At 40.9% G+C, this 19,417-nt stretch overlaps 1 protein-coding gene across 2 annotated transcripts in view; it reads right to left on the bottom strand.

Moving 5' to 3' along the window:
• The window catches only part of LOC119649051 (SCY1-like protein 2), a 211,623-nt gene that overhangs the window by 58,138 nt on the left and 134,068 nt on the right, over window positions 1-19,417 (bottom strand). For both annotated transcript variants that reach the window (XM_038051029.1, XM_038051030.1), the window contains exons 12-13: window positions 9,877-10,053; window positions 9,733-9,805 (exon numbers count right to left, since the gene is read on the bottom strand). In XM_038051029.1, coding sequence (XP_037906957.1) covers window positions 9,733-9,805; window positions 9,877-10,053 — 250 coding nt within the window. The remainder of the gene's footprint in view (window positions 1-9,732; window positions 9,806-9,876; window positions 10,054-19,417) is intronic.

Below are 19,417 nucleotides of genomic sequence, written 5' to 3'. Positions count from 1 at the left end.
AACACAAGTTCGGCTAAACAATTATCATAGAGGCGCTTTTGGGAAGAGACTGATTTGCTTAAGATGACCTCGAAGTTGAAGTGTATCCTAGACAGAGGATATAGCCAATAGTTGACTATGGTAACGATAGGCATAAAGAACCCGTTCAACTCTGCAAAATATTATAGAATTAAACATACTTCAAGACCCTGATCCAATTGGATTGTTGCGCTAATGATTGTTATTATTATCCTTAACAGTGTGAGCGCAATGCTGACCACATTGCCTCCTAGTGTACCGTTACGGTCTTGAATGAAGTGCTCTAACACACTTCAAGGCCCTGGTCCAACATGGATTGTTGCGCCAACGATTATTATTATAGTGTGACAACCATTGGATTCGCAGATGATATTGAGAAGCAAAGGTAGCAAAATATTTACGCAAACGTAGCGATACGGGAGATCAAATCTAGGTTTGGAAATTCGGCTTATTACTTGCTAAACATAGAACAGAAGTATTTCCGATCAACAAGAGAAACAAGGCATGAAAGGTTTTACGTATTTCTTTTATAAAAACATATCAGTGGACATTTGTCCCATTAGTACCTAGCATGTAATGTACCTGCATAAATTATGTGAGAATATCTACTTTTGCGTGATACTGACATTCAAAGCCTTAAATTTGCACAGAAGCGACAACTTTGGCCCATTATAACGTTGTTAATAATAGGGCGGTTTCCACCAATCTTGGTAGGATCATGCTCTATATTATCGCCTACATTGCTGTGATTGTAGGATGAAGGGAGGGGGGGAGAGGGTGGTCAGTCAATTACCAAAAATTTGAACAGATGTCGGTATGGAGGGTATTTCGCAGCCTAGGCCTCCTGATTTTTTTTCAGATTTTCGGGTTGAGTCGTTTCGGCTTCGGAAAGTACTAACCGAGACCTTTCATTTGATACCCAATATGACTATATTTGGTGGGAAAAAACTACACCCTCCTTTTGCATGCCTCAATTCGACGTAGAAAGATGTAACTCATTGTATGCGTGAGCGTTCACAGTTCCCACTTTTTCACCAAATTTCTTGTCAATCGCTTTCGTTTCCGAGAAAAATGTGTGTGTCAGACAGACAGAGAAACAGACGGACAAACGGACAGATAGTAAACTGATCTTAATAAGGTTTTGTTTTACACGAAATCCTAAAAGAGAGTCAACAGTGAAAACTAAAGTTGGCGAACAAATAACCAGCGCTTGAATTTCGCATCAAGGCACCGATAAAACAACAATGCACCGGCCTGCCGCGAATTAAATGGTGACGATTTGATGAGAAAACAGAAGAAGTAATCTCATTTGCGCGATTGTGAACTATTATGAATGTCGAAGATGGTCAACAAATAGGCCCATGCAATTCTCGAGTTCACCGAGCTTGGTAAATGATAACTGAGATATGTGTGACTGTGGAATGACTATTTGCAATGTCTCTCATAAGTTTCTTGCCGACAAAACACTAGCCTGTCAATTTAGAAGAATGCTAACTGGGAAGCAAAAAGAGCGGTCGCTATTGCTCGAATCATTCACTACAAAGAGCTTAAACCGGCAAATCTTCCGAGTCCTAGCTAGGGTGATCAGACCCGAGTCTGCATGGAACTAATTTGAAGTGCCTCCAACAACGAAGCCTCACTAGAGGTTATCTGGTATACTGACAACCAGGGTAGCACATGTTCCAAGAAAATTTCCCTTGGATGCGTTTTCGGTTCGGTTATTCATGGTTAGCTTCTTAGTGAAAGCTTTATCGTGGCTGTGCTCACAGCGCGGGCAGAGCTCTTTGTGGGCTCGAGCTTGGAGTTGCGCTCTACAACTCGGGGGTCGTACTCTTTAGTTACGGTACAAGCTTTGGGTAGGCTTTGCATCCATCGGTATGAATGCTGAACCTTCACTTAGTATAAACCAGTAACGGTGAGCCAGTCTCCAATTCAATCCATTTCCAAAGAGGACCGTGAGGTTAGTCCTATACGGTGGGTACTCATAAAAAACCACCAGGACTTAATTATCAGCCTTCCCCCCTTCGCCTAACTGTCGCAGAAAAGCGCTTATCCTTGCATATATTATGGAGTTCATGTCGGAGACAATGCAGCCTCGGAACCAAGTTGAAACGGTTTGTCGTATATTCGTGGACCACTACCGCAACGCAATGCTTTAAAGCAGTCGCGCGGAGATGGTAGCAGGAAAAGGAGGCGATTTTATTGAGTAAGAGTCTTAGATAACCGCATGGCAGGAGCGAGCGGTAGGTTTTGATGCACTTAATCTTCCAATGATGAAAAGGGTAGACGAGCAGACAGCAAAAAGTTTTGTTTTGCAGCAGTGGATATGTAGAATTTTCTTCGTCCTTGGGGATTAATTAAGTCAAGTATCGACTACGATCCTTGGGTATCCAATACAGACTACGATTGGTTTCTGGAATGTACGTACGTTCCTTGACAGCGGTATCGACGATCCTCAGAATGCTCGCTTTTCCAACTCGGACGAGCATTTCAGCGATATAGACTGGATATCCCGGACCTAAGCGAAGTAAGATGGTTGTACATTGGAGAGTAATGTAATTGGTGCCCGTTTGTGGCAATTTGCCTATGAACTCTGGGCAGCCTTCCCTGAAAGTAGTAGTAGAAATGACTGAAATGTCGGATTGTTTCTAATGTCTATCGCAAGGCGAGCTTTCTTGACTTAGGAGTCAGTTTTAAACAGAATTTTGCCTCCAACATTTCGGTCCAGGTTAAGGAACGAAAATTTCCGATATAATCTAGAAGAATTCTTTCTATGAGCGGTTACACGAAGTTTATGCAAGGTTTCCTAAATATGACATTGGGATCGTGATGGGTAGTTCAAAGCCAAGGTGAGCTCTGATGATAGTAGGTTGCAACGTGTAATGATGAAACATGGGCTTGGCGACTGTAACAATAATGGTTGGAGGTTTGCTAATTTTTGTAATTTCTACCTGCCTCCTCGTTGGTCACACAGTTTTCACGCACAGAGCGTGTCATAAGATCAGTTGGGTTCCAACTGATCATCAAATTGACCACTTCGCGATCACTGTCGGCCTCAAAAGGAATCACTATCTAATGGTTGCTAGCAGGGTTGGATTACTATTGCTTCTAAATTCAACATCGAGTACTTATCTGACCGAGTTGTCCCTCGAGAGTGGGAGCAATTCGCTTACTGATAGAAATTGGACAGCCACCAAAAATGTTCTTTTCTCAAGTGCTATACAGATCGTCAGCTACGCCACAAAGGTGAGTCACATGATCTGGCTCCGGAATCATTGAAGCGAATTGAAGAACGGAAGGGATTGATCGCTGCGAGTGATGGCGTGCGTAGCGTTCTTGAACTCCGATGCCGTGCAAAATCCCGGAAAGTTCAACACTACGTACATGTGACAAAAGAGAATTTGTATGACGCTCATCAGGGAAGTAGACTCTGTCGCAGATTGCAATGATTTTTCAAGTGTATACCGCATCATGAAAAAAAAATTTTATGTGGCCGCCAATCTTCCGATGGTCCTGTCAGGGATGTTAACGGTCGACTATTCATTCATGATGATGAGCGATTGAAGAAGTGGAAGAAACATTTCACTAAGATTCTTAACCGTATCGCATTCCGTAAAGTTCCGCCACTTGGGAGTGGAATGGCTAGTGACCCTACCATGCGGATGCGGACTGTTCCTCCACACAGAAGGTAAATCGTCGCGACTATCAATGTACGCAAATGGAGTAAACCCACGGAGGTTGAAAGTCCCTCCGCAGAACTATTCATCAGATTTGGCAACAGAGGCAAGTAGAGTTGGATTGAAGATAAATACCAAAAAAAAAACCCAAGATTCTCAGTCTATTGGTCATTTCATTCTCCCTATCTGCATTAATGGGTAGAGTATCGTAGGCGTTTATCAATTTGTGTATCATAGAAGCGTGGTATCTGCCACCGAACTGGATCTCGCTCGTACCTTATCTAAAATCTCGAAATTCAGCTATTTCAACACCAAGATTGGTCTATCAATACCAAGATTAAGTTGAGACTGTTCTATGTGAATGTTGTTTCAGTGTGACTACATGCGAGCAGCACATGGAACTCTGTTATTTAGAAGCTCGAAGCCTTCGTAAACACCTGTCTGCGACGTATCGTCGGAGTACGCTGGCCTGATACCATTTTAAACAAAGAACTTAGTCGGTGTGAACTATGCGATTAGAAGATGGAGTTGGCAGCGAGTAGGTCAAATATCAAGGAGGGGCGATAATTACATTGTTGGCTGCTCCATGCAGTGGAAACGACTCTTCAAAAATGGCCAATGAATGGGTTGCCCCAAGATCACTTCGCGTAGAACAGTAGGAGGAGAACTCCTCGAGAACGCTTCGCGAAGTTGTAAGGGGATTGAAGCACATTTCAGTTGACCGCGTATGATGACGCATAGGTGTGGCTGACATCTTATGTCCTATTAGCGTTTGAAAGTCTAGATCACCACAATCTTACATAGGTCACGTTTTCTTGTGACTAGAATTAAAGCAAAATGTGCAGGTTAGTTAGTGATGCCAAAATTATGACACACAGACCCAGGTTATCTTAAATTCCGCTTATATCATTAGAGAAGAAGTCGCTGATTATTCAATTCACCCATAAACCTTGCAGGAAAAAGCTCTGCTGAAGTGTTTTCCTTTGATAAGCAAATTTGCTGTTAATCATGTTAGGGCCCATCAACATCCGTGTTTATTAAGTTCATAATTGCAACCTACTCTCCATTCAGATAATGTGACCCCTCCAGCTGAATTTCTCTAATGAGTTTATGATTTTAATTTATCTTTCTTACAAATATTCTTTCATGTTCCAAACAAGTTGTTATGTGTCTTCCTTCACTTAAGCGTGTACGCAATTCTTTCTCCCTCAGCTTTGAAAAGGATAAACTTTCCAGAAGAATGCCTGATTAGCCTAGTGACTTGTTTCAGTGCGGTCTTGACGAGACAATGGACTGTGGATGGGAAAAAAGGTGCGAAAAGTTCAAAACTTTTTCGTTGTGTGTGGGTTTTTTTTTGTAGTCATCAGAAGGGAAAGAATAGGAAAAAATGAAGGGAAAAAAGAAAATAAGGATATTTCCCTTTAGATTGGAATTATCTCCTAACTCTTAGGGGGAACAATTTATCTTTATTGTTTAGCAAGAAAGTCGTTTTAGATGCCTTTGTCTTTCGGAGAAAAAGTACACGATCTGCGACAAAATGATAATGACGCTTTCACAAAAAGCATTCGGATGAATTTAACTAATTTTGCAGTTTGCGCTGCTTCTCTAATGCTTTAAACTTTCTCTTACTCTTCTTTTCTCTGGACCTATATTTAGATCGTCCGTAATCTTCGTAAGTTTAATTAATTTCCCGTCCAGTCGCAGCGTGGGCAGTGGGTAACTTTGACCACAGTTTTGTTTTTTTTGAAAATCGATAATGACTGCTAGATGTAAGTTTAATTAAGGATTTGTGTGGAAAATTTAGGAGAAAGATATTCAGTAGGCACTATCGACTTATAATGTCCACAACTTTATAGATAAATTTCTAAGGAAGACAAGATGCAAGAGAATCAGTAAGAGAAAGCAAGGAAAAGGCTTTCCATTCTATTGTTGCTGAGTGTGATGCTGCATTATTTATTCACCATTCACCTCAAGCGCGAAATAGGAAATTTCATAGAAAAAGATTTTGGTCCAATATTTTGACATTAACTAGGAAAGGTGGAAGAACAATACGTTAGGAGTCTAATGCCACTTCCCCTGTTGATGCTGACAAAACTTAGCGTGTTGTTTTTGCTTTTCATAAATTTAATAAAAAATTCGGAACTCATTGTGATTTTTTCCGCTTGTCTTTTCTTTGTCCCTTGTATTTTGTCCGTTACTTCATTCTTGAGCTTCGGAATTTTCCTTCTTCTGTGCTGACAAGGAAAAAGGCCAAGGCATGAGAAGAAAGAAGTTTTTATTTAGTCCAAACTTGGATCCTTTTTCGACATATTAAGAGAGCGGTTTAGTCAACATTAATGGGTATCTCATCCAGAAAAAAGTTCGAACATGGTTTCATACAGGATCAACTCTCAGAACAGAAGTTTACACGAGAGTTTACAGAAAGTATTTGCGACAGTTAGACATCATTAAGAAGTTTAAGTGTTGTTGTTTGTTCAATGAAGGTTCAATGTTCCTTTCGTGTATACGTACACGTTTTCTGATAATCGCACTGAAAGTGCCGTCCTGAACGTGAATGACTAAGGAATGGATGGTATTTCGTCTAGACGTACCTTCAAAAAGTAATTTAAATTTCTAACGCTTTTTACCAAAAATTTAAATTATTTCAGTCGTTTTGTTGTAATTCCCAATATCCTTGGGCTGCATTTTTGTTTGTGAAGGATATTCTTGGAAAAGGCAGAAATTGTGCGCCGACTAATTCAATAGCTGGCGGTTAATATGATATAGTCTTGGCATTTTACGCAAAATGATTAAAATCCAAAGATCGCAGGAATTCGTTGGAGGCGATTTTCGGCCTTGACTTTATTGCGGATTTTTTTTGTGAGGATAGAAACTGACATCGAAAATGAACAGCGAAAAACTAACAGATGTAAAATTAGAAGAAAGAATATTTTCAGGTCGCAGGTCAATTAAATTATATCTATATATCATATATGCGCGCATTTTCAATAATAAATTTTCTTTATCATGAACATGTTTGGTGTACGGTTGCTAATCGTTCCATTACCCAAAATGTTCCGGAGAGTATGGATTGTTCATTTTGGATTGCGGTATAGTACTGGTTACCGGAAGGCTTCTATATCTATTCTGGCAAATTTAAGTTATATGATTTCCATTCAAAATAATAGAGCAATATTCTGCACCAAAAGAGTGCAAAACAAGAATGTTTCTGGTTCAGCCTTAAGGTAGGCCTAGACCGGACACTGGTTGACGACCTTGATGATAATAATGATGATAAAAAGAAACCTCTAATACCAATGAGGGGGGTTTCTATATCCAATAGAATCCACTTCAGGACTGGATCCGTAAAAGTGGAACGAAGGGTGATGGGTGGTAAGAACGCCAAAGAGATAAAATTATTGGTTGTATAAACATGAAACATACTCTTGGGGCATGACATTTTGAGTTTAGCATCATATAATTGATATTTTGCCTTTTTAGTGCGTTAGAAAATTACTGAATTCCTACCAGCAACGCGTGATGTCCTAATGGTGTCCTGGTTTTCGTCCGAGATCTAATGAAGCTAGTAATAGTATATTCATGTATTTTTAAAATTTACTGTGAACTCCCCTTATGAGCATCCTAGGTCCGTAAAATATTGTATTAGTATAGGCTATAATATGAAGCATCACACTGGAAAGTTTGGTGCAAATCCTACTTTTATTAAGAAAGTTACAGTAGGTCAGAATTGCCTCTTTTGCGTCAAATTGGTGCTCCCTAAGAGATAAAATATCAGTACCACATCGAATTGAATATCGGGCATATTCAACGGACATACACAACGAGCTAAGTATAAATGGAGCCATCGTGTACCCAAATATCTATTATATTACATAAAAGGTCAACAAAATTGTTTATACCTAAAACGTCCAGTTTCCGTCCGGTTTCCGACTTGATTCAGTAGTGGAGAGAGGAAAGTAAGTTTTCATTTTGAGGCTGGAAATTTGTTGGGATAAATCCATTAAATATCCCTAAGAGCCGAAGCAAACTGCATGAATACTTTAGTAGACTTGAGTTTACATATGTGGTGCTGCTACGCCAGACCACGTGCAATTGGAAAGCCTGTTATCACAGTTTTCTTTTTAGGGTATTACATATATGGAAATATCTCGGCCAAATCAGATGACATTTCCGTAAAAAAATTGTGAAGCTTTCATGAAAATGGAGCGTTTCGACGCTCGAATAGGCGTAAAAAAAAATAAAAGAGAGAGGTATTTCCGGGAGATACCAATCTTTACAATCACCACAGATACTAAAAGCATCGGAAAAGGATATGATTTTAGGATCCAGGCTAGTGTAAGCTACTCCACCGGACAAGGTGTTGAGCAATGTAGGATCGTGTGTCATACTTACAAACGTCAGAGTAACTTATTCCCACGAATTTGACCCAATCACCGATTCTTCTTTCTAGCCGCAGAGTGTATTCATTAGTTCGCACAAACCCACCAACTTCCGAGTAAATTTCAGGGCAGTTCGCCTATCCCATTATCAATGTTCCAAAGAATGATCATTGCAAGCATCTTGGAGCCAATCGAAATGAAATTCGAAAACGAACTTAGGTCTCTATCAGCTCCACCTTTATGAAGGGGGCTACTCAAACTAGGGTCACTTCGCTGGGATGGTACTCCGGGTACTAACTGCAGCACCTTAAATTCCCCTTCACTATCAGTGAAAGTCGTGACAGAAGCGACCGAGACCATGGGTGAATAAACTCCGAAGTAATCCAGTGTGAAATGCCGGGTTACATTTACAAGGGCGAAATGGTTGACGCAGTGACCGCAATTATTAGATGTCCTGCTGGCCTGAATTTCACAGTCGCCTGACGGAGATTATCATTGATGTCCCCACAACCTATCTGGTGCTAGTCACAAGAAAAGTTGAGACAACTAATTTGATGAATCTTTATAAGTTAGCAACGAAATGCCACATATAGGGTTTTTGTTAGGTTCAGCTATTCGGAATTAGTACCGCGCACTGACTTGGAGTGACTTCAGAGACGAAAGAAGGAAGTCCGGGGAAACCGATAACAAATCTGTAAATGTGATACAAAGCACAAGGAGTGGAAGTTTGAATAATAAGTCCACAAGATGAAGCCATATACACTCGGATGCTTATCTTGTTGAGATAAAGCCGAAACTCTAATTTCCGTGTGGACATCCTACAACCATGGCTTTCGTGAATCAACGTCTAACAGCTAGCAATGAAATATTATGCGGCACATACATAACAAAGGACTAATCACTTAAGGAATCGATTATAGAAGTATTACGTTGTTGAGTAGCATGCATAAAATATTGTCCTCTGTCTTGCTAGGTGATAACATAGCCCCTTTAAAACTAAAATTGGACATGGCCACGAGTCAACTCAAATATCACCAAAACTATAAATACCGATTAAGGTGCTCCTGATTAATGTCTGAGGCAAAAAATCTGTATGCTCAATAAGCTTATCTTCATTAATTGTATAAGACAAGAGAGGTTCTATCCTCGTCAATTCGAATTCCATTGTAAGTTCGAAAATATTATTGTAGAAAAACCATTCCACCAATCTTTCACCGGCGACTCTTGACTACTATTTCAAGCCCCTCAGAAAACTTCGGGACCGGGAAATTTCCCCTTTCCACTTCCTCTTGTCAGCTCTGATTCTCCTCTACTCTAGACTTGACAATTTACAACTATTATAGATTGATTGAGATATTGGTAAACTATAAAGTTTGACTTTATAGAATAACCCGTAGTTGTAGGCCAATTATGACATTAGTTGCAACTTTTAGTTAGTCAAAGACATCGCGATCGATCTGTAAAACTGTCATGTAATAAGATAATATTCCAAAAATGCTGAACAACTGGGCAGAAATATATAAAATATAAATAAATATAAAATAAATGTATTATAATCTCCAATTATTGTCAAGTGTTTTTGCTATTTTTGTGGAAGGGATCAATGAAGTCAGATGAACCCTTAAATCTCGTAATCTTTTGTTTCTTTGTGTACTTACTCACAACGCGAAGAATAATTTCGGGATCTCCCAATCGTACGTCCCACAAAAGCGGCAGAACCTCATCGATGATCTGCAAAAATCAGAAAATATGCCATTAATTTCGGAACCATATATGCAGGTCTAATTTATATTGATAATTACCTGTGCCTTGTCCAATTTTTCCAAGGTTCTTTCAATGCATGATAAAACATTTGACACAATCTTGACGTCTGTATGGTTTTTCTCAAAAACCATTTTGATCTTGGGTAGAACCATTTTCTTGATTGAGGCCTCGTCAATACAATCGTAAACATTTGTCACGGCTACTAGTGCAGCGCTCTGGAAATCAAATATAAAATTACGATTTCAGTACAGTAGAAGATTATGTAATCATGTATTGGGAACGTCAACTAGATAATTTTTCAAACTTGTCTTTCAAATTCTTCTTCCTACTGGCCACCCAAAAAGTATAACACATGTGTTGGTTAGTAGATTAAAAAAATATTCCAGTCACCAATGGAGCACGAAACGTTTGAACCCTCGAGATGACATATTATAATAGAACTTCTCCCAGATGGATCCTTTCAAATATTTCAATAAATATGAAATCAACACTATTAACTATTGATAGATGTAGAGGGTGTAATTTCACAGAATCCTTTCAAATAAAGTTAATAATACGAGTTCAGTAATTGGCTGTCAAACGCCCCTTAGGTTCATCCTAGTACCACGGAATTATTATTATTATATTAGTGTCCGGATAGCTGAGTGGTTAGAGCATAAGGCTGTCATACGGAAGGTGGTGGTTCAAATTTCACTGGTGGCAGTGGGATTTGTATCGTGATTTGACGTCGGATATCAGTCGACTCAGCTGTGAATGAGTACCTGAGTCAAATCAGGGTAATAATCTCGGGAAGGTGCAATGCTGACCACATTGCCTCCTACAGTATACTGTAGTGTACCCTTAAAGTCGTGAATGAAATGCTCTAACACACTTCAAGGCCCCGATCCAATATAGATTGTTGCAGCAACGATTATTATTATTATATTATTTGCAGTAATGTAGTCTATAACGTAGAGCATGATCCTATCAAGTTTGGTGCAAATCGCACTATTACTAGCCAAGTTATAATAGGCCAAAGTTGTCGCTTCTTTCCGAATTCAAGACTATGAATGTCAATATCTCCCGAAAGTGGTAAATCCTACATAATATAAGTATATACGAGATTTTTAATGCTGAAGTATATGCATAAGGCACCAACAATGCTACAATCCAGTCGAATTTGGTTTAAATGGCCCTTGATAAATAGCATTATTTGTAATTGACGCATCAATAAACAACAACGAATGTGTAAAGATTTCAACGATACAGAATGAACTGATAGATGGTTGGGCGCATTCCAGTTACCAATTTTACTTCAAAAGGAGAAACCCTAACTAGCAACCGGAAGTCCTTCTGTTTTTATAGTATCGCACCATGTTATGAGCATGAGAAAAATTCACGATTACCAAGGGGTTATGTTTGTATTATTTGGGTTCGCCTTCCGTCACTCGTTATGGCGCATTAATCCGGACTTTTAGGGAAAACAATAGTATCTTCTGGAAGCTACTCTTCCATTAACTATTGCTTGATTGATTGGTTGCATAAAGTTTAGGCAAGCTTAATTATCACAGTCGACTCATTTTAAAATCACAAACTTATTAGAGCTTCGTGTACAATGCAATATAGTGGTGAAACCTATAGGAAACACTTTCATGGCTCTAGATTCAATGCTCTAGGTTAGTAGCATTCAGAGAAGCAATGCTATTGCCATAGGTCTGTCTAAGATCGCCAAAGAAAGCAAACTCTTCTTGTGGTATAGTTAGCAGGTTCCGCTCAGTTCTCCTGGAGATAGCTACAAGACACTAAATAAAGGTTGACTGCCCAGCATCCAGATTCGCGCGGTAGAACGACACTATGTTTTTTAAAAAAACCTAAGGAATGGTAGAAAAAACCCCGAATCCACAAAAGTACATCAAACATAAGTGATGAATATGACATCACACAGCACAAGTGGTGAACAAGATATCAGTAAAGGACATTTGTCACTTTACGTATTACTGGAGTGATGAAAGAAACCCTTCCTTCATTTGGAGGCACTGCTCGAATTTACACCAGATAATCCAGTCAAGAATAGAATGTACTACAGGTATATTAATAGATACCATTTGCAGAGTTTTCGTAGTACAGCAACAGTGAATGTTCTGAGATTAAAAGTTAAAACGATGATCATAAAAGAAGCAGACAATTTCGATGGTGGTGGAGGTGGAGAGGTTCTCATAGAGATTAGAACGGATAGGGCGCTCTGTCGGGGGGACTATAACAGCTTTACTGGAACGTGTACCACAATGCATGACGAAGATAGCAGAAGCAGAAACCGGACCCATTGCATCGATATCGGTTTGGCAACAATGGCGATGATGGAGTGAATGAAATCTTAGGACAAGGATATTACGTTAACGCCAGTAAAAAAAACAAACATCTGTCGGTTACTAGATGTCCAGCGGGAGAATATTAGGTGACCGAAAATCGCTGCTTCTGAAGTGCACCAGTTGGACTTCGTTGTTCGGAACGCCGGACAGTTATTAGGAAATTCTATGTGTCGGAGCAAGATTCAATTCAAAGCAGCGGAGCTCTTTTTTCAGTCTTTTCTTTTTTTCACGTCAATATGTCCGTTTGACGCTGGTCGAACGCAATCATCGCCAACTGTTTCGAGAAATGAAGCAATTGGGTGGGGACATGATCGGTCCGGCGCTCCTGAAGTCTTCACGACTTTACCGACACCCGGGGGGCTCAGTCCGCCCTTGAGTATTCCAACGGTAGCTCCCCAGAGATATTGGCTGCGCGCGCCTCATGATCGCGTAGGTACCCCACCCAGATGGACGGACTTAATGTACCAGCCCATGCACATTTACCGCGATGCAATCATATCTTCATAGGTTCCTGAGAGATTCCATCCTCAAATAGCTCAGCTATCAGAACAATATTTTCGAGATGTGGAGACTCTCATAGGAGTTTAGTTTCCTAACGTCGTTCCCCTCCTTTAAGATATTGGCGTGGTCCAACGATAAATGATGTCCCTGTTCTATTATATGTCTGGCAACTGCGGACCTTATGTGTGGGTTATTCTTATTTTTGGCGGATTCGGCCTCCTTTAAGTGTTCTATCACCCTGGTATAGACTAGCCGTTTTGTTTGCCCGACGTAAATCTTATCGCAGTTTGGGCAGGAGATCTTATAAATGCCACTGTTTTCCGTACACTCTTTTTTATCCTTGACTGATTATAACCAGGCCCTAAGTAGGTATCGTCTTCTGGTCGAGGTGAGCCGGAATCCACGTTTCTGTAGCCGCCTTTTGATGTTCTGCGTCCGACCCGAGTAGGTTAGTGTTATCCATTGCCTAGGTTCTGTGTTTACCACCTTGAAGAGTGTTGAAAGTTGCTGTCTTTCTTTTTGATCCGATTTTCGATGAGGTTCGTATTGTGTCCGTTTTGCTTCGCTGTCTCCAGGATATAATTCATTTCTTTATTTCTTCTCTCCTCATTGAGCAGTGTTGTGACAATCCCGTGAATCATAAAGTTGTATGTCGCCATCTTATGGTGGAAATCGTGGTTTAGGGGGTATGTGTTGGTTCGTTGCGTGTGGGTCGGTTTCCTGTTGATGTCGACTCAGCTGTGAATGAGTACCAGGGCCACATTGCTTCCTACAGTGTACTTTTACGGTCTTGAATGAGGTGGTGTAATCCCTGCTCTGCCCTGATCCAATATGGATTGTTGCGCCAACGATTATTATAAAGAGGGTTCACTCCAGGAAAATCAGCAACAAATTAGATTTTCACTTTTTTGGAATACGTTGGAATGTGACCATCAGTTGCACCACCTCTTCATGCACTTCTAAGCTACGTATCATAGCATAGCCGGGGTGTATACGGCCATGGAAAAATTCGGTATTCCGACCAAATTAAAAAGACTGACTAGGCTGACTTCGACTAATGTGCCAGGCTAGATAAAAGTAGCAGGACCATTCTGGAGACTATTCAATATTCATATTTGAGAGACAAGGCGATGCCCTATCATGCGTATTTTTAACGTGGAAGTATCCATTCATAGCTCAGTCGACTGGTGTCCGATCTGAAGTCACAACACAGGTCCCTCTGCCATCTGTGAGATTTGAACCGCGAGCTTCTGCTACGAGACCCAAGCGCTCTAGTCACTGAGTTATCCGGCTCCTCCTAGTAAGAAAAATTGCGAACTCTTACACGCGTTCGAGAGAAGTATCTTGTGAAAAATGTTTGGTTCCCTTCAGGAGAATGGACGATTTCGTAGCCTCAATTAAGATAAAATTTATGAATATACTATGATTGGCTGATTGTAAATAAAATCCCGTTCAGTTGGTTGCGATGGGCGAGTTATTTATGGGTGAGGATGAGGCAGCTCGGAAAATTTATAAGGACCTATGGTATTAAAAGAAGACCTGCCTTAGATGCAGCGGTGGCGTAGGTCAGAACATCAGACAGATTTTCAGCCTCTGGATTTCCTTACGAAGGCAATCTTTGACAAGGTACCAATTTGTACGCCGTTGATGGTGTTGGTCGAGATAGAATTGTTAGTTCGTGATTTATAACTGGGGTTAACTAGCTCGAAAAGATAAATCAGGAAATGATATGGAGAATTGTCTCAAAAACCATGCATGCGTCGTTGTGTCTTGGGGAAACAAGGTAATTTAAAATTGTCTGTGACCATGCTCGTCGAAGGGATCTGAGAGAGCTGGGAGGATTCTCTCGGCCTTTGTTTTTCTCAGACTTAGTTCGGCTCTGCATCGCATTCGGGTTTTGCTTCCTAATACCCTAGCTGCGACGTTTGCGTGGCTACAAGCGATAAAATGTTAACGTAATAAAGAAAATTAATCTTTTACTGCATAGGAAACCATACACAATTTCAAACGTTTATAATTAATTCATTCTAAAAAACATAAAAAACTGACGGGGGGATTTCTTTTTCGTATCATTAGCAATAACAAAACGCAACTATCTTGTCTATGGTCAAATGACGTTTGGATATAACCTCACTTTTCCGTGAATCTCAGTGCGCGCCTTTTGGGTAGGGACGAGGTATGTAAGTGGTATGGGTGTATTGATGTCGCCTAGATGGTTTTTTTGTGTATGTTTCTTCATCTTATTCTAGCAGGAAACGGATACAACCGAATATTGATCTTGGATGGATCTACTTATTTCCTCCTCACTTCATAGGAGAGCAAACATTGATTTATTGCCAAGAATGCTGTGCGTGTTTGTTTCCACCAAGCTTCCAATACAAAAATTTTAAAGCATCATTCGCTCAGTGATTCCGTTAGAATCCACCAACCTTTAAGGAAGCTTTGCTTTTGGTTCCCGCTGGGATGTGCGAAGCCATAAACAGCTGTGCATTGTATGTTGTTATGACAGATGTTGCCACGTGCTCACAGTAACTCGCAGCACTGTGCTCGCAACTATGTGGGTGTACACCAGTGCACTGCATCACATATACGGAACTAACGTCAGCTCTTATGTGTAGAATTTTACTCGCACAACACCCGTCGTGGTCGAATGTGTGCAAAACTTTTTCATCTCCATAAAATTTGGAATGTGTCGGGAGTTGAATCACCTAGTTTTCTTGGTATGATATAATGGCATGCAACGGATTGGAAACAATAAAGTGTTTCTTATATTTCAACGAGAATACAAAATTTATTTCAATTCTTAAAGAAGGACACGATAAGCTTTTCAAAATTCGTTCTCTGAAAAATTGGATTACAAAAATCAAGTTTTGAATGGAGCGTCAGCATTTAGCTATGACTTTGAGTTATTTTCTGGTGAGCAAAGCAACACAGTTCCTGATAGCGAATTTGACCTTGGAGTAAGTGTCTTGTGACTCGTTTAGCGCAGTCAATACCAAAATACAAGAATCACATAATCTCTTTTGATAATTTGTACAATAGTCTAAAATTACAGGTATACCTAACTCATAGTGGTCTTTTGCCTTTGCGTACGGTGAGATTGAACCGAGTACGAAATGCTCAAATGCATCCCGAAAAAGAATTAAAAAAAGAAGGAAGAGGGCATATAATAGAAGAAACTGAAAAGCTTGGTTTGACAACAAACCTGTGATTATGCTTCAACATTGGTGGCGAACCTGTTACACAAAAAAACAAAGATGTTTCCGCAGAGACCACCAGTACAAAGAAATAGACTGTCTACGAGCTGTTGAAGTCTACGATCGTCATATGGGAGGCGAGGATTTATTTCAGGATTTATTTAATTCAATGCTGGGCTTTTACAGGATTCACTTGAGATCAAAGAAATGGTATAAAAGGATTTTTTCCATATGATGCTGATGTGCTGATGCTGATGCTGTCGTAAATATGTGGATTTTATGACGAAGAAACAATGAAGACTCTTATTTATCTCTGTTTGTCTTCAAAAAAGTCATCTCGGAACACTTGCAGAAAGTAGGAAAGGTTCTCCTTCGTAGGCGGTGTCGTCCATTGTCCAACTTGGAAACTGCTTCACCATCTATGAGCCGCCAGGAAAGTTCATCAATTCGTTCAAATCTAGGGACACCAATCCAGAGGAAGAATATGAAGAAAGTTCTAGAAAGGTATCAGAACTTACCCCTGGTCTTTGTGCGGACCGATATTACACACGGCCTGAATGGCAGGAAAGCCGACAAGTTTGTCAAGTTTGTTAAATGAAAACCCACACTAAGTGACGCAAATTCAAGGTCTATTTATGTTATAACGATCAAAGAAATTGTTTATACAAGTTTTGTCAATAATTTTGTATCAAATTCTTTTTTAATTAATTTTCTTCTGATATATAATGGTATTAATATCATTTGTCTCATTTGTTTAGTATGCATACAGGGACCGGTATCATGGGGAAGAGCCGCTACACCATATATTATAGTGGCCATCCAGTAAACCATGTGCTCGGAGTAGGTTTCTTAGTCAGCCAAAAAATGAAACCTGCTGTTCTCGGCTTTGAAAATATAAGCGAAAGGCTATGTACTCTGCGTTTGCGAGCCAAGTTTAGAAATATAAGCCTCATAAACGTTCACGCCCCTACAGAGGAGACTGCAGAGTCGGAGAAGGATACCTTCCTACGAGGCAGTTGAGCGGACCCTGGGAGCCTGTCCCAAGTATGATATCAAAATCATACTTGGAGATTTCAACAGTCAAGTAGGGACGGAGCCAGTATTCAGGCGATACGTTGGCTCCCATAGCTTACATAGGGATACTAATGATAACGGATTGCGCATTATCCAGTTAGCAGCATCACACGAAATGGTTGTTGGAAGTACCTGGTTTGCGGGGAAAGCGGTTCACAAACATACGTGAGCCTTTCCAGACGGGACCACTTTCAACCAAATTGACCACGTGATGGTTGAACGCAGTCACTTTTTAACCTTAATAAATGTCAGAACATACAAGGGGGCCAATACAGACTCGGACCATTATCTCGTTGGCATGGTGTTACGAACTCGAATTACGACACCACCTACAATCCCCTCTGACAATCAGGTGAAAGTGAATACTGAAGCCATCCACAATACAGCCCTTCGCGACACCTATAAGGGGGAAATGGATGCTGCAATAACCGCAGTCAACAGAGATCCTGGAGATGAAGCATCAACAAATGATCTTCACAATCACCTCAAGAACATTATCATTGATACGGCCACAAAGATACTTGGCCCCAGCTACAAAAAAAGTCGGAACCGCTGGTTTGATGCTGAATGTAAGCTAGCAAAGGAACGGAAGAATGCCGCATACCGAGTAATGTTGCATTCTCAAAGAACGCGGGCACGCGTAGAGACTTATCACGAACTCCGTCGAGTGGAGAAACGACTTCACAGACGGAAAAAGGAAGGTTAGGAGAACCAACAGGTCTGTGAGCTCGAAATGTACAGGGAGAAACCGCACCAGGCGCGGAAGCTTTACCAACAAATCAGCAGGATAAAGCCTTATACACCGCGATGCTCATCTTGCCGAGACAAAGAGGGAAATCTTATTTCGGACAGAATGGGCATATTGGAGCGATGCGCTGAGTACTTTGATGAGCTACTGAACAAGCAGAACATTGGCCAGTTGGAGGTCCCGCCAACTGAAGACGACGGACAAATACTGCCACCACCAAGTTTAGGAGAAACAGTCCGTGCAATTCATCGGCTAAAAAATTATAAGTCGCCAGGAGCCGATGGAATTACAGCCGAATTGGTTAAATATGGAGGCGACCAGTTACACCAAGTGGTTCATCAACTTGTCCTCAGGGTATGGGACAGCGAGTCAATGACTGACGATTGGCAACGAGGCATTATCTGTCTCATACATAAAAAGGGAGATATCACACAGTGCAGCAATTATAGGGGTATCACGTTGCTGAGTACCATCTATAAGATATTCTCCACTATCTTGCTAGACCAAATAGCCCCATACGCTCAGAACATCATTTGCCCTTACCAAAGAGACTTCACTCGAAGCAAATCGGCAACAGATTAGATTTTCTCTCTACGGTAAGCGATGGAAAAACTGTTGGAATATAGATAACAGTTGCACCATCTATTCATCGACTTTAAAGCCGCCTATGATAGCATAGCCAGGGTAAAACTGTAAACGGCCATGAGAGAATTCGGTATCCCGACGAAATTGATAAGACTGACAAGGCTGACCCTGGCCAATGTGCCGCGCCAGATAAAAACAGCAGGATCACTCTCAAGATCATTCGACATCAACAACGGTCTACGACAAGGAATGCCCTATCATGCGTCCTCTTTAACCTGACCCTCGAGAAAGTGATCCGTGATGCTGAGGTAAATGCAAGAGGTGCGGTCCTCTTTAAGTCCGCCCAACTACTGGCCTAAGCTGACGATATCGACATCATGGGAAGAACCACCCGAGACGTACAAACTGCCTTCATCCAGATCGAGCAGGCGGCGATAGGCGCGAGATCTTGGGCTGCATATCAATGAAGGCAAGACAAAATATATGGTGGCAACGTCAGCATCGAAAACCAACCAACCAACAACATCAAACTACACTGGTTAAACGGGAAAAATAAAGATATGAGAATACAACTTTCTCTTCTTCTGTTCTCCTATCTAGGGTCGAAAATGAAATGATGATGAAATCCGCGCACGGTTTTTGTCAGCCAACAGAGCCCATTTCAGCTTACAAAGACTGTTCCGCTCGAAACGTCTGACCACAAGCTCTTACTGTACAAGACTATGATCTTGCCAGTCCTCATGTATTCCTCGGAAACTTGGGGTCTTAGCAAGAAAAATTGTGAACTCTTGGCCGCGTTCAAGAGAAGAATCCTCCGAAGAATTTTTGACTCCCTACATGAGGATGGACGATTCCGTAGCCTACATAACGATGAAATCTATGAGCGATACCATGACCGTCCGGTTGTGGTTAAATTTGGTTCAATAAGTTACGCTGGGCGGGTCACTTAATCCGTATGGATGAGGATGATCCCGTAAAGTCTATAAGGGCAATATCTATGGTAGAAAAAGAAGACGAAGCAGAACCTGCCTAAGATGGAGCGATGGCGTAGGTCGGGACGCCAGACAGCTTTTAGGGATATCGAATTGGTGGACCTCGGCGCAAAACCGGGATGTCTGGAGTTCCT

The sequence above is a fragment of the Hermetia illucens genome, chromosome 2 (genome assembly GCF_905115235.1).
Source record: "Hermetia illucens chromosome 2, iHerIll2.2.curated.20191125, whole genome shotgun sequence".
Lineage (NCBI taxonomy): Eukaryota > Metazoa > Arthropoda > Insecta > Diptera > Stratiomyidae > Hermetia > Hermetia illucens.
The sequence above is the reverse complement of the archived record's forward strand: the minus strand, read 5'-3'. Positions and strand labels throughout refer to the sequence as shown.